Source organism: Babylonia areolata, chromosome 7 (assembly GCF_041734735.1).
Source record: "Babylonia areolata isolate BAREFJ2019XMU chromosome 7, ASM4173473v1, whole genome shotgun sequence".
NCBI lineage: Eukaryota > Metazoa > Mollusca > Gastropoda > Neogastropoda > Buccinidae > Babylonia > Babylonia areolata.
In genome coordinates this window covers 16501415-16516414 of record NC_134882.1, presented here as the reverse complement: position 1 = coordinate 16516414, position 15000 = coordinate 16501415, and the positions used below count along the sequence as shown (strand labels likewise).

The following is a 15000-nucleotide window of genomic DNA, read 5'->3' as shown; positions in this document are numbered from 1 at the left end:
ACCTATCAGTGGGAAGATACATCAGACCATATCGCCGTCAGTCAATTTTTAACATAAAACGTTTTAAAGATTGAACACTAATTATCCGAGTTTGAACTCCTTTTAAAAGTGTCAAGCTATCTTTAAAGTACTGATATTTGCATCTTGGGGGGTAACTGTTTTGTTTTAAAGTGTAATTTTTTTTCTTCGAATATTTTGAACTGCCTGAATGCATATCACTGTTCAATACAATGATCAGAGAAATGTTAGGAATGACATCAGAAAAGTGACTGGTGAATCTTAACAATGTATTTAGCTAATATGGGAATGAATGGAATTCCTTTTGTAAAAAAGTTAAGAAATAGATTGGGTTTTGTTCACATGCCGATTCTATTATTATTTTTATACTTTTGTTTTACATTGAAAAAGGTATGTGAATACGCTGTCCAACAACATTAAATTCTGCAAAGAAAAGGGATCAACGTTCTTCTAAGTCCTCTTCTTTCGTGTGTGTGTGTGTGTGTGTGTGTGTGTGTGTGTGTGTGTGTGTGTGTGTGTGTGTGTGTGTGTGTGTGTGTGTGTGTGTGTGTGTGTGTCTGTGTGTCTGTGTGTGTGTGAGTGTGTGTGTGTGTGTGTGTGTGTGTGTGTGTGTGTGTGTGTGTGAGTGTGTGTGTGTGTGTGTGTGTGTGTGTGTGTGTTTGCTGCTAGCATGCGTGCGTGCGTGGTCGCGCTTTCTCTGTCGTGGTTGCGTCGAGCACCTTATTACTTCAGTCGCGCATATGGAAACTATCGAACAATACGCTTGTTCTCTTGTTAAAACACGAATCAGAAAACCACAGCATGACGCAACATTAATATCATCATCTTAGATGAACAGACTATAAATAAATAAACGAAATATATAATGTTTGTTTCAGTCGGCCAACACCGTCACCGCCCAATTGCTCCATAACTGTCACGCGCCCGACGATAGCCACGTGACCTGCAGATATCACGTGACTGCCTTACATCACGTGGACGTCATATGATTGGTGCACACGGAGGAGAACGCAGGGACTTCCAACAATGGCGCGGCATCCTCTTTTCAGTGTCCTCTTCTTCTTCTTGGTCTGTCGTCCATCGTCGTCTACAGGTTCCGTGCCTTCCAAAATTGGTGAGTTGGGTTTTAGGGGGATGGCCGTGGGGGGTCTGGGGGGGGGGGGGTACCCTGTCTATTTTTGTGTCAGTTTGTGTGTGTGTGTGTGTGTGTGTGTGTGTGTGTGTGTGTGTGTGTGTGTGTGTGTGTGTGTGTGTGATTTATGAATATATATATATATATATATTGTGATCAAAAGAATGAATATTCGTGAATCTCCCCAGAAGGTAAAACTCCTATTTATCCTTCCCTCTCTGTCTGTGTGTCTGTCTGTCTGTCTGTCTATGTCCGTAGGTGTATCTGTCTGTGTCTGTGTGGCCGTGTATGTGCTTGCGAATGTATTTGTTTCTACTTCTATCGATCTGTTATCGGTCTGTCTGTCTACCTGTCTCTCCATGTCTTTATCTATCTATCTGTCTATCTATCTATTTATCTATATGTCTGTCTGTCTGTCTGTCTGTCTCTATTACTTTCACGGTTTTTGTCGGAGGGAAACTTTGAAAAAATATGTTATTAACCGTAAACATAATTATTCTGATCTATTTTACGCCCTGAATACTGCATGGACAGAACTTTCACTGCCGCGATATTTTTTTCCTTTTCTTCTTTGCGTGCTAAACAATTATCAATCATTGTACTCTGAGTTAGTTTGTAGGGAGGACACATGGCGCTTAGCTGAATCACCGGGAAAACTGCAGCATGCCACGTGCTTGCATGTAATCTTGTTTGAGGGAAAAACGATTCCCCCCGCCCCCCACCCCCCACCCCCCACCCCCCTCCACTTTTTCCTGTTCTTAGCCCATTTCACCCATCATCCCCTTCCATCCGTCATGTAAGACACGATGTTCATTTTCATTCGTCAAGGTAATGGTTCTTTTCGTGTGTGTGTGTGTGTGTGTGTGTGTGTGTGTGTGTGTGTGTGTGTGTGTGTGTGTGTGTGTGTGTGTGTGTGTGTGTGTGCGCGTGTGTGTGTGTGTTGTGTGTGTTGTGTGTGTGTGTGTGTGTGTGTCTTTCTCTCTCCTCTCTCTCCTTTTCGTTGTTTTCTCTCTCCCCCTTCCCTTCCCTCTCTCCTCCCCTCCCTCCCTGCTCTCTTCCCCTTCGCTCCCTCTCCCACTGCCGAAGATCCATTTCCTCGGTTGACACTTGTCTGGAATGGTCCGTGACTTTACGTGTCTGACACCTCCTACCCAGTAATTGGTAACCTGCCGCATGATGGCCTTGAACTGAGCGCGCGTGATTTCATCTTCGTTATCTGCACGTAGTGTTGCTGATTATAGTCCTCGTTAGCATTCCTTCCCCCTCTCTCTTTGTTCCAGCTGTGATCTGTTTGGGTCTGTGATTTATTGGTGTTGTTATTGTGTGCCGTGGTGATCGTTAGGAAGTGTCTGGTCTACTGGGGTTGAAATCTAAACTGGCAGGGAGAACAGAGTTTGTTTTACGGCGAATGATTTGGCCGGAAGAGAACGACGGGCGCAATAGCCGAGTGGTTAAAGCGTTGGACTGTCAGTCTGAGGGTCCCGGGTTCGAATCACGGTGACGGCGCCTGGTGGGTAAAGGGTGGAGATTTTTACGATCTCCCAGGTCAACATATGTGCAGACCTGCTAGTGCCTGAACCCCCTTCGTGTGTATATGCAAGCAGAAGATCAAATACGCACGTTAAAGATCCTGTAAACCATGTCAGCGTTCGGTGGGTTATGGAAACAAGAACATACCCAGCATGCACACCCCCGAAAACGGAGTATGGCTGCCTACATGGCGGGGTAAAAACGGTCATACACGTAAAAGCCCACTCGTGTGCTTACGAGTGAACGCAGAAGAAGAAGAGGCCGGAAGAGAACACAAATCTCAAAAACAACAACAACAACAGCAGCAGCAACAACAACAAAACGAACAGAAACAAACACAAACAAAATAGAAATTGAATTGCAGTCGGACGAAAGTGAATGAGAAGAGAAAAACAATCATTATCAGCAATTAAAAAAAAAATCATCACGAACAAAGGTACACATAAAAATATGTACACGAAAGTGTGTCTTCACAAGTGACTGAGAACGTTGATGTTTTTGACTTTTTGCATTCATTATCAGTTGTTTCGCTTGTCAGTTTAACGACTTCTCTTTTACGAAGTCCTTTAAGTAATTTCCTGTAATTGTATTTAGAATTTTTTTTCTTTTTTTCAAATTTCACCCACATTTCACCCTCATTTGCCCAGTTTCCCCCAACCCTCCATTCATTCACATCTCCCACCCCTTCTAACCGATAATACTCAAATGTATTCATAAATACTTTAACAAAATGTCTTCAATCACCGATATGTGTGACGGGACATTAAACAAAATTCCTCCTCCACATAGAAATATTGAATAGCGCCAGGACGAGAATTGATAAGAAAGGGAAAAAATAGAAAAAAAAAGAAGGAGAATACACAGACGGCAATGGACATGATTTATTAATTTTAGTGCCCTTTGTGTCCCAACTGGTAAAAAATCGGGCATATCGTGGTCAAACGGTAAGTTGTTCTCCTGACAAAAGGATATCTTAGATTCGAGAAACGTAATTTCGAGGTTCAAAATCTATTTCATTTCTCCCCTTGTGAGATATAGAGGAGTACGATCAGAATTTGCAATGGAGTCTGAACCCTGAAACAGTTTACATGTTGAAGAAATCAAAACTCATATGAAATGTGTGTCAAATGGAAAATATGAAATTAAATGGTTTGAACAGCAAACCCAACAACACCTCATCCCACGTAAACTATATATATATATATATATATATATATATATATATATTACCAGAACAATAATTCATACGGAACATGTTCAAGAACATGCAAAATAAAAACCGTTTAAACTGTTCTGTGTTGCTTTGAGACAAAAGCAAAGTTAAAACCTGTAGCATACTAGTTCTGCTGGACATCATTTTCACCGTAGACTGCAGTATCATCCACGATTCCAACGACTACTCAGCCTTATCCAGGATCAGATCCATCTTCACGTGGTGGATGTTTTGTGACACTAACAGTCCTAGTTGAAGACATATGAAGACATATGAAGCAGTATCTTCCAAAAGGTGACTGGAACGGGGTCAGTAGTTGGGAACCCCGATCGAGTTGGAGTGACCAGCAGGCAGCACTGGCGTTCAATTTAGAGAAGATTTTGGTTAATCTGAACTTGTGGATGAGCTCTTCTACCGTGGGGATCCTGTAGTGTGGTCGTTTTAAGGCTCTGTTCACATTCGAAGAGCTCCGCCTTTCTTGAGGGAATATGTCAGACTAGATACCTAATCTGCTGGTTCAGTGACACGTCGTATCGCTCCACTGGTTTCCATGTCATCCAGCTCCTTCTTGGTGGCATCTTTGAGGGCTTTGGCCGTTTTCCTGGGGCGTCCACGTGCGGTGGTAGGTCTGGGTTGGTGACTAGTTTGGCTTGTCCAGGGAGTTTCCCCGATTCTGTCAAATAGGTGGGACGCAGTTGTTTGAGGTCATCCACTGTGCTAATGGTGTCCATGTTGCTGTGTATCCCTCTTCCTGGTTCTGATGTGTTGGCATTGTAATTTAGTGGCAAACTTGAGACTCGCATAGGATGGGAGGCCGATGATAGCAAGCCCTACAATGTCGACGACGTAGAACTTGATTTTTTGCGATCCAGTCATATAATCTGCGCGGTATGTTGAGAGTTCCATGGCATGGTTATACCGTTGTGTGCAGTGAGGCGGACGCGACGTGCGGTCGAGGCGATGTGTATTTTGGGCAGTCCAGTCTTTGTCAGGCTGTCAGGAAACGTGCCACGGAAACGTCGTATTGGTGTGATGTTTCCTTGAGCCATAGAGTCGACCTTCAGTGTGAGGTTGTGTGTGCCTTTGAGGAGATTCCAGTTTCACTTTTAGGATGACGAAGGCTTCATCTCTGGTTGCTTGCAGTGATGAAATTTTCGATATTGTCCAACTCCTTTTCTTCAGCATGTAGAGCATGGACATTTCTGCCAGTTATGTTGTTGCCTAAGGCTGTGGTTGGCTTTGGTTTGTCGATGTTGGCCGTGTCGCCTTCGTGTCTGCTGTGCTGACTGCTGTGAGGACCTGCACACTTTGGTTCTCTGGCCCAGTGGTTCGCTTTTCCACATTACATGCACTCTGTGCCAAATGCTTGGCAACGTAGGGGCTTGAGTTCTCCTCCACAGTTCTTACATGCGGGTGGGGATGGTGTCTGGCGGGCAGCAACTGACGCTGACTGGGACCGCATGTTGTGTAGATCCCTACGATGTGCTGCCGAGGCTTCAAACAGTCTGCCCAGTTTGGGGGCCTCAGCCAGTGTGTGTGTGACCTTTGGCTTGGGACAGATGACTTTTTCTGCAGTCGTCATATGGTGTTCTAACTATTATCAGTTCTAGTATTCGTTCACCAACTGAAACTTACCAAGCACTGCAACTATGAAATCGCACCCTCGTGCCAAGCGTTTTGATCGGTTGACAAAGATGTCCAAGGTTTCGTCTTTGTTCTTGGTCCCACTGTTCGTATCAGACAGACTGAAGTTTTTTTCCCGCTGCCACCATGTAATATGTGGTTCTTTAGTACTGGTGATGGTATCACACGTTCAAACCACAAGAGGCGTTTGCTAGTTTAACTCACTCAGTACGGCCAGTCCTCTCTTCTCCTCTACACAGACCCCTCGGATGTCCAGTGGGTGTCTGAATGACCCAACCTTTAGCTTCCGTCGTCAGAATTGTGGTATTCTTTGTCAACATTCACCTCTTCAGTATAAGAGCCTTCCGCTTGCAATATTTTGATGGTGGTAATTGGGGTGAAACGCTGTTAACGTCGTCTCTTTCGCCGTTCGTATGGAGAGAGTTAAGACATTCAATGATGTAAACAAGGACTAACTGTCAAGCATAGATACCCGCTGCACCATAGATACACGTTGCACCATAGATACACGTTGCACCATAGATATTACACGTTACACCATAGATACCCGCTGCACCATAGATACCCGCTGCACCATAGATACACGTTGCACCATAGATACACGTTGCACCATAGATATTACACGTTGCACATGCACAGGAGGGGTAAGTGAAAAGGGTTCGAGTACCGGTTGCCCAGCTGCAGGCGCGCGTGTGTGTATAATTTGTGTGTGTGGGGGGGGCGGGGTTGCGAGTGGTGGGGGGATGCTGCATGCGTGTGTGTTACTGCGGTCATGTGAAAAGAGCGAGGCTAAGAACTGCCCAGCATAGAGAGGGTATGCTACATTACTAACCTCGAACATAACTGTGTAATAAACAGTTTCGAACAGAGCCCGGTGATGCCATTTTTTTTTCAGCTCAGGATTATTCTCACTCTGTTGGAACTGTTGTTCATTTTGGCCGGCGCAGTATAGAAAGCGGGCTCCATGATGAAAACGATCATGGGGAGTGGAAAAATATTGCAGGTGTTATTTTGCATGAAGCATGCATTACCTCTGCCAGGAAAAACTTCCTACATGTACTCACAGGGATATACATATTCGCCCGCAAATACGTATACACGTTACGAACACACACTTACACACGCACATGTGCCATGTGTGCACGCATTTACACACACACGCGCGCGCGCGCGCGCAAGCTCGCACCCCCCATTCGCACTATACACAACACGCACACACAGGCATGCATGCCCATTATGTGCTTTCTCACAAGTTGGTTCACACTGTAGAGAAACATGAACTGCTCATCCACACGCGTGTTGCCACAACTCATGCGATATATATATATATATGTGTGTATATATATATATATAGAGAGAGAGAGAGAGGGATGGAGAGAGATAGAGAGGGGAGAGAGGGGGGAGAGAGACAGAGGGAGAGAGATAGATGGAGAGAGATGGAGAGAGGGGGGAGAAAGAGATGGAGAGAGATAGAGAAAGGGAGAGAGAGGGGGAGACATAGAGAGAGGGAGAGAGATGGAGAGAGAGAGAGAGAGGAGAGATAGAGAAGGGTAGAGAGATTGAGAGAATGGAGAGAGATAGAGAGGGGGAGAGAGATGGAGAGAGATAGAGGGAGAGAGAGAGATGGAGAGAGAGGGAGAGAGACAAGACAAGACAAAATCTTTATTAACGAGGGTAATAGATAAGCAAGTAACATGCTTTTTTAATCCAGCCCTCGCCCTAAAGAGGGAATAAAGCTAAAAAAGCGAAAATGAGCACAAAATCAAAACACAATCAAAATATACCATTATTTCACAATTCAAAGCCATTCCACAACAGGAAGAAGAAGAGAAGAAAAAAAAATCATGAAATACACACACACACACACACACACACACACACACACACACACACAAATGCATCCACTCAAGAGAGAGTGAGAGGGAACTCACAAATTGTCGAAAGCAATGTTGGATTTCAGGTGACATCAATTTTTGTGAATAGGTACATTTTTAGATTTTGCTGAAAGTTGTTGTGGTTAGTAATATTTTTTAAACGTGATGGTAAATTATTCCAATACGTTCCCCCGCTGTAAGTTAGGCTGGACTTAAAAAGATCAAGATTTGGACGAGGTATATGCAACTTATGTACATGTCTTATGTTATTTACTGGGAAGTTATTTATAATTGAAGGAGGTGCGTAGCCGCTTACTATTTTGTGCATAAAAACAGCCTTATTATATTCTAGTTTTAGCTCCAGTGGGAGGATATCAAGTGACCTATAATCATTAGGAGTTAATGAACTTGACTTTAATAAAACTAATTTCAAAGCACGTTTGTATAATCTAACAAGAGGTTTTAGAGTATTAGCGCTAGTAGAATCCCACAAAGTAGAAGCATAATCTATTATCGACTGTATGTGAGCATTAAAGAATTGTTTACGGGCATGTGTATTTAGAAAGTGTTTTATTTTTGATAACTGGAATACTTTTTGAGACATCCTTTTACATAAATAAGTAATATGTTCAGACCATGATAAATCATTATCGATAACTACACCTAAAACTTTGTGTGATTTGACTTCTTCAATTCTAACATTGGAAATGAAAATATTGAAAACATTTGTTGGCATTATCTGGCGTTTCTGTCGAGTTGTTACAGACATGCATTTAGTTTTTTGAGCATTGAGAGACATATGGTTATGTTCTGTCCAATTAACTAATCTGTTCACACTGTCTTGTAAATTGGATGTCAGAACTTTAATGCATGTGTGGTCGGAGTGTATGGAGTTGTCATCGGCAAACAATTCACAATTAGATTTGATATAAAGAGGCAAATCATTAATGTACAAGGAGAAAAGAAGGGGGCCAAGAATTGATCCTTGTGGTACACCATACCTTATTTCTTGAAAAGTTGATTTGGAAGATTTGATGCAGACCAGTTGTTGTCGATCTGATAAGAAGGAAGAAAGAAATTGTAAAGTATTCTTAGCTAAGCCATAACAAGCAAGTTTCTTAAGGAGAAGAGAGTGATTTATTACGTCAAAGGCTTTAGCAAAATCAACGAAGACAACACCTGTGAATTTACTATTATTTATATTTAAGAGCCATCTATCTATCATTTGTGTCAGAGCAGTATGACAAGAATGGTTTTCTCTAAAACCTGACTGTACTGGGTGAATCAATTGATATTTGTTTAAGTGACACAGTATATGTTTTTGGATATGCTTTTCAAGTGGTTTGGAAAGAACCGATAGTATAGATATAGGCCTGTAGTTAGAAGGATCAGAAGGATCACCTGATTTGAAGAGTGGAAAAACTTTAGCCTGTTTGAAACATACGGGAAAATAGTTTTTATCAATGCAGAGATTATAAATGTAGGTAAGAGACTCTGTTATTACTGGTGCCGAAATCTTCATGATTTTGCTATCCAGTTCATGTATATCTTTGGTATTTGACTGTTTCATGGACATTAGAGAGGCAAAAACTTCTGGAACTGATAAATAAGGGATAAAAACTTTTGAATTTATATTTTTGGATTGACAGTAATCAGTTACCAGTTCTAAATCATTATATTTCCATCTATCATTAGTAATTAACTTTTCAGCTATATTTACAAAATGGTTGTTAATTGTATCTGGGGTTATATCATTAGTATTATTTTGTGATTTAGTATAGTGCTTGTTGGTTAGTCTGTTAATGGCATCCCAAATAGATCTTGAGTCTTTTTTGTTAGTCACTTTCTGTTGGTAATACTTGTGCATAGCTTTTCGTTGCATTGAATTCACTTTATTCCTTTTTTTAACATATTCTTCTTGATTTACTGGTTTTAGAAGATCCCTAAGGTGCATTTCATTTTTTATTTCTTTAGAAATCCATGGAGGTAACATACGGTGTTTCACTCGTTTAGTCCTGATTGGTGCGTGCTTACTATAAATATTACTAAAGGTTCTTATCCAAAAATCTAAAGCATTTTCAGGATCGGTGTATTGATAGACATGAGAAAGTGGAGAAGAAAGTAAATCATGCAAAAAAGTATCTGTGTTAAAGTTGTTGAAACATCTATATTCAATGGTTTTGTGACTTGCTTTTGGAATTTTAATACCTTTTCTTTTCCAGGTGATGCAAACAGGTGAGTGATCGCTACATCCAGTGACTGGAGAACATATTTCTAAAATATTTTGTTTACATGAAACATAAATGTGATCAATGAGGGTACTGGAACTAGGGGTTACTCGTGTTGGTTTATCGATAAGTTGTTCCAAACTGTATGCTGTATATATCTGATTCCATTGCAGCTGAGGTTTTAATAGATTAATGTTAAAGTCACCGAACATAATAATTTCTTTATCTTCAAGCATGGCAGCATCCATCATTGAAATAAATGATAGAGAGAGATGGAGAGTGATAGAGAGTGAGAGAGAGAGAGAGAGAGAGAGAGAGAGAGAGAGAGAAGCGGGGGACAAAACAAGACAACTTTATTATTATCGATGGTAATAGATTAGCAAAGTGCATCTAGCCCTTGCCCTAATGATAGAAAGAGAGTGAGTGGGTGGGGAAACAGAGAGAAAGAGAGGGATGGACCAGGAAAGAGAGACAGACACAGAGACACAGACACAGAGAGAGGTGAAACAGACAGACAGGCGGACAGACAAAGAGAGAGAAAATAAAATCACACAAACACAACCCAGTCAGTGTCAACCTGTGTGTGCCGGCACACCCACACGATGTGATCACAGACAGGACCACAGTCCCCAGTGAAGTCCGTGAATGAACAAGGTGGATGGATGGAGTGATGCTATCGCCACCAGGTTTATTGTATTGTATTACTCTTTTTGTTACAACACATTTCTCTGTGTCAAATTCGGGCCGCTCTCTCCAGGGAAAGCGCATCGCTACATTGAGAGTGCTACCCTCTTTTTTTTTTTCTCCTGATTGCAGTTGTTTTTTTCTCCTATCGAGGTGGATTTTTTCTACCGAATTTTGCCAATGACAACCATTTTGTTGCCGTGGGTTCTTTTACGTGCGCTAAGTGTATGCTGCACACGGGACCTGGGTTTATCGTCTCATCCGAATGACTAGCGTCCAGACCACCATTCATGGTCTAGTGGAGGGGGAGAAAATAATGGCGACTCTGCCGGGATTCGAACCAGTGCGCTCAGATTCTCTCGCTTCCTAGGCGGCCGCGTTACCTCTAGGCCATCACTCCACATTTGCTGCCTCTGCTGGTACGTCACACCCATGGCTATGCTGCCGCTGCTGGTGCTGCTGCTGGTCTGGCGATTTCCTTGTCTGCTGCGAAGATCATGACGTGCTTTCCACAAGACACAAGCAGAAACGACGAGGAGAGACAGATGAGTAAAACCAAAACAAAACAAGCGAACACAAAACAAGCAACAACGATACAATAATATTTTCCGGGAGAGAAGAGCGCAGAATCCAGCGCACAGTTTGATCGGCCTGCTAGTCTGGCGTTCCCTTTGTCTGCAGCCCGCATCATGACGTGCATTGCACAAGACACAAACAGAAACGACGAGAAGAGACAGAAGAATAAAACTACAAAACAAAACAAAACAAAAAAGCGATACAATAATATTTACTGGGAGAGAAGAACTGAGTTACCCAGCACACAGTTTGATCTCCTCTGCAATGTTGACACAGACCTCCCGATAATACTGTTGTTTGTGTGCATTGTGGAATCGGTTGGGGAAAAAGACTTGTTAGGATGACAGATAACAGATGAGTAAAAAAAAAAAAAAAAGAAAAAGAAAACACAAAAAAACAAATAAACGAACAAAAAATATACAGTAATATTTACCGGGAGAGAAGAATGGAGTTATCCAGCCCACAGTTTGATCTCCTCTGCAATGTTGACACAGACCTCCCGATAATACTGTTGTTTGTGTGCATTGTGGAATCGGTTGGGAAAAAGACTTGTTAGGATGACAGATAACAGATGAGTAAAAAAAAAAGAAAAGAAAAAGAAAACACAAAAAAACAAATAAACGAACAAAAAATATACAGTAATATTTACCGGGAGAGAAGAATGGAGTTATCCAGCCCACAGTTTGATCTCCTCTGCAATGTTGACACAGACCTCCCGATAATACTGTTGTTTGTGTGCGTTGTGGAATCGGTTGGGGAAAAAGGCTTGTTAGGATTACAGATAACAGATGAGTAAAAAAAAAAAAAAAAAAAAAACGAACAAAAACGATACAATAATATTTACCGGGAGAGAAGAATGGAGTTATCCAGCGCACAGTCTGATCTCCTCTGCAATGTTTTCATAGACGTCAAGTGGTAATACTGTTGTTGGTGTGCATTGTGGAACTGGTGGGGGATGGAGGGGGGAACCTCGTTGGGATGCATCCTCGATGATGACATAGATTCTGTGTACGTTTAATTTGGATACCTTATGAATGATGTTGTATACTTTTGGCTGGCGTCTTTGTGTCACCGGAGAAAAAGAAGAAGAAGAAGAAAAAACTGAAATTAAGATTTTGTATTGTATTGTATTGTATTGCATTGCATTGTGCTGCATTGTATTGCATTTACTGTGTTGTATTTTGTTATACCTTACAGAATTGTTTTGTATTGTATTGCATTTCCTTCCATTGCATTGTATTGTATTGTATTGTATTGTAATAATTTTTGTCGCAACAGATTTCTCTGTGTGAAATATCAAGCCTCTGTCCCCGGGGAGAGTGTATCGCCACAGTGAGGCGCCACCCTTTCTTTTAAAACTTTATTTTCTGTCTGCAGGTATATTCGTTTTTTAAACCAAAGTGAAAATTTCTGGGGGGGGGGGGGTTCCCCAGGGGAAGGGCCCTTATGTTGCCGTGGGATTTTGTCACCGATGCAAAGTGCATGCTGCACATGGGACTTGGGCTTATCGTCTCATCCGAATGAGTGACAAGCACCCAGACCGCCACTGAAGGTCTAGTAGCGGGAGGAATAACTATCCCGTTCCGTATGTTGGACTCCACCATGGACCCTGGCTTTCTTGACGGGCGCATTTCAACTAGGCCGCCGCTCCATTCTGTCGTTGACTTAGCTCAAGCATTTAGCTGCGAAAGAATTTTGTCAGTACTTGCAACTGTTGCACAGTGCCGCCAGCTGAACGTACAGACGTTTTACAACAGCATTGTGTTATGACGCATAAGTACGTTTCCGAATATTTTCTGGATGGACACACAGACCTACAGACACAGATACACAGATACACCCACACCCACGCACACACACACAGATGCACGGACGCACGCACACACACACACACACACACACACACACACACACACACACACACACACACACACACACACACACACACACACACACACACACACACACACACACACACACACACACACACACACACACGAAGTTAAACGTACAACATGTCGGATGACTCCAACTTCAGATAATCGACTGTCCAGCTAATAGAAAAACCTCAGATACGTTTAACCAAAAATACCCGTTACCACATGTCCATACACGACCAGTGCATTTGGGTTTTGTGCGAAGTCATGCACCTGCTCTTTTTTCCTTTCTTTTTTTTTTTTTTTTTTTTTTAATCTCAAAGCATATGCGGTGTAGCGAATATGGATCAGTTCGCACTCTTTGACACCTTGAAACTTGAAACTGAAACTAATACAAACATGAGTTGTATAGCCTGCATAGTTAGTAATTTATTTATAGCACTAGTTTTGTTTTGGAAGGGTCTTTTTTCATTGAGTTTGCATCGAAATGATGCAGCGTCTGTTAACCAATGCAGCACTGAAAATTACTGGTGGAAGGTGGAGGACGCAGAAGGGTAAATAATCACAGTTTGTGTTCTAATTTTTCTTTAGTAAAGCAGGGTGGTGTGTAGGGGTTAAGTGTTTCGAACGGAGCTTGTACAGATGTGACTGTTATTTTCAAAGGTTTTCGTAGATTAACGCTAGAGAGAGGAAGAAGAATGCCTGTGACAAGAACCACCATGCACGCTCACACGTGTGGTGTCTCCGTGTCTTGTTTTCTGTCAGCAATTTCGTTAGCAATTATACAGTGGCAAGACAGGGTCGCCAACCTCCAGGTCCTAGAGAGGTGCGGCCTGCCCAGCATCGAAAGCCTGCTGATCCAGTGCCAGCTACGCTGGACAGGACACGTTGTCCGCATGACAGACAGCAGGATCCCGAAGATGCTCTTGTATGGACAGCTAAAGGAAGGCCACCGCGAACTTGGAAATACCCTGCAAGCGCTTCAAGGACACCTCAAAGCCTGTGACACAGACATCTTTTCCTGGAAAACTGATGCCCTTGACCGCTCTCGCTGGAGGATGCTGTGCTCTAGTGGCATAAAAACGTTTGAAAACAAGAAAACGCTGGCCATTTAGGAGAAGAGTGAGCGAAGGAAGCAGGGCTCAACTTCTGGAGACGTTTTCCCTTGCAACACCTATGGGAGGTGTTGCGCATCCAGAATCGGCCTCTTCTCCCATATGAGGACACACACCGACAAATAAGCCTGCCTTCCTGCTCATCTGTCGGTCCGACGGGAGACTCCATCTAGTGTTGTTGTTGTAACGGAGTTAGCTGACGGTTATGGACTGATTCCCAGTGTGCAATGTGTGTGAGTGAATGGTGTGCGTGCATTACCATAGCTGACTGAATGCTGCGCGTGTGCTGACATGACTGAACGAATGCTGCCACGTACGTTATCACCCCCCTCCACCCCCACGCCCCCCCCCTCACCCCTCCCCCACCGCCACCCCCTCCCCCATTCAAGCCCCCCCCCCCGCCCCCATGCAAAAAAAAATTGATGAAGAACAAAAAATGAGGTTAAGATTTTGTATTGTGTTGTTTTGTATTACATCGTTTGTGTTCTAATGTATTGTATTGTATTGTATTGTATTGTATAAATTTTAAAAAAAACAAAAACAGAATGGATGCTGTGCATGCTGGCATCTTTCCCTGCTCAACCAGCCATGCTGTGCAGCTAAAACGTCGGTAGTAATTATGCACGGAAAAGAAGTGATGGCTGAGGGTACTCCTGGCTTCACCGTGCATAACGACGGAAAAGTTAGCCGCTGGTTATTAAAAAATAAGACTCTCAATCCGAGGGCCAAAGTTCGACCTGGCAGACTAACGGTGAAAATCCGTTTTTGTTTTGTTTTGTTTTTTTCTAACCTCCCAAATGGTGTGTAAGCCTTAATCCCCTTCCTATTTACAAGCACGCAGAAAGATCAAATACGTACGTTAAATATCGCTCAGTACATATCAGCGTTCGGTGGATTATGCTATGCGTACATGTCTAAAGAAAATGGTATCCTATTTTCCTAGATCCATTTTTTTTTTACAGGGCAACATTTATATCGGGGATTGGATTTTTTTGTTTTTATAACATCCTCCCTAGATACATTTTTTTACAGGGCAACATATTATTTCGGGGATTGGAATTTGTGTTTTTGAAAAAAATGGTTTCACGTGCATTTCTGTAATCATACAC

General features: G+C 42.5%; 1 protein-coding gene across 2 annotated transcripts in view; it reads left to right on the top strand.

The window, feature by feature from the left end:
• Positions 1 to 15000, top strand: part of LOC143283749 (glutamate receptor ionotropic, kainate 3-like) — a 168706-nt gene that overhangs the window by 77296 nt on the left and 76410 nt on the right. For both annotated transcript variants that reach the window (XM_076590060.1, XM_076590059.1), the window contains exon 2: positions 897 to 1132. In XM_076590060.1, coding sequence (XP_076446175.1) covers positions 1045 to 1132 — 88 coding nt within the window. In that variant the 5' untranslated portion in view covers positions 897 to 1044. The remainder of the gene's footprint in view (positions 1 to 896; positions 1133 to 15000) is intronic.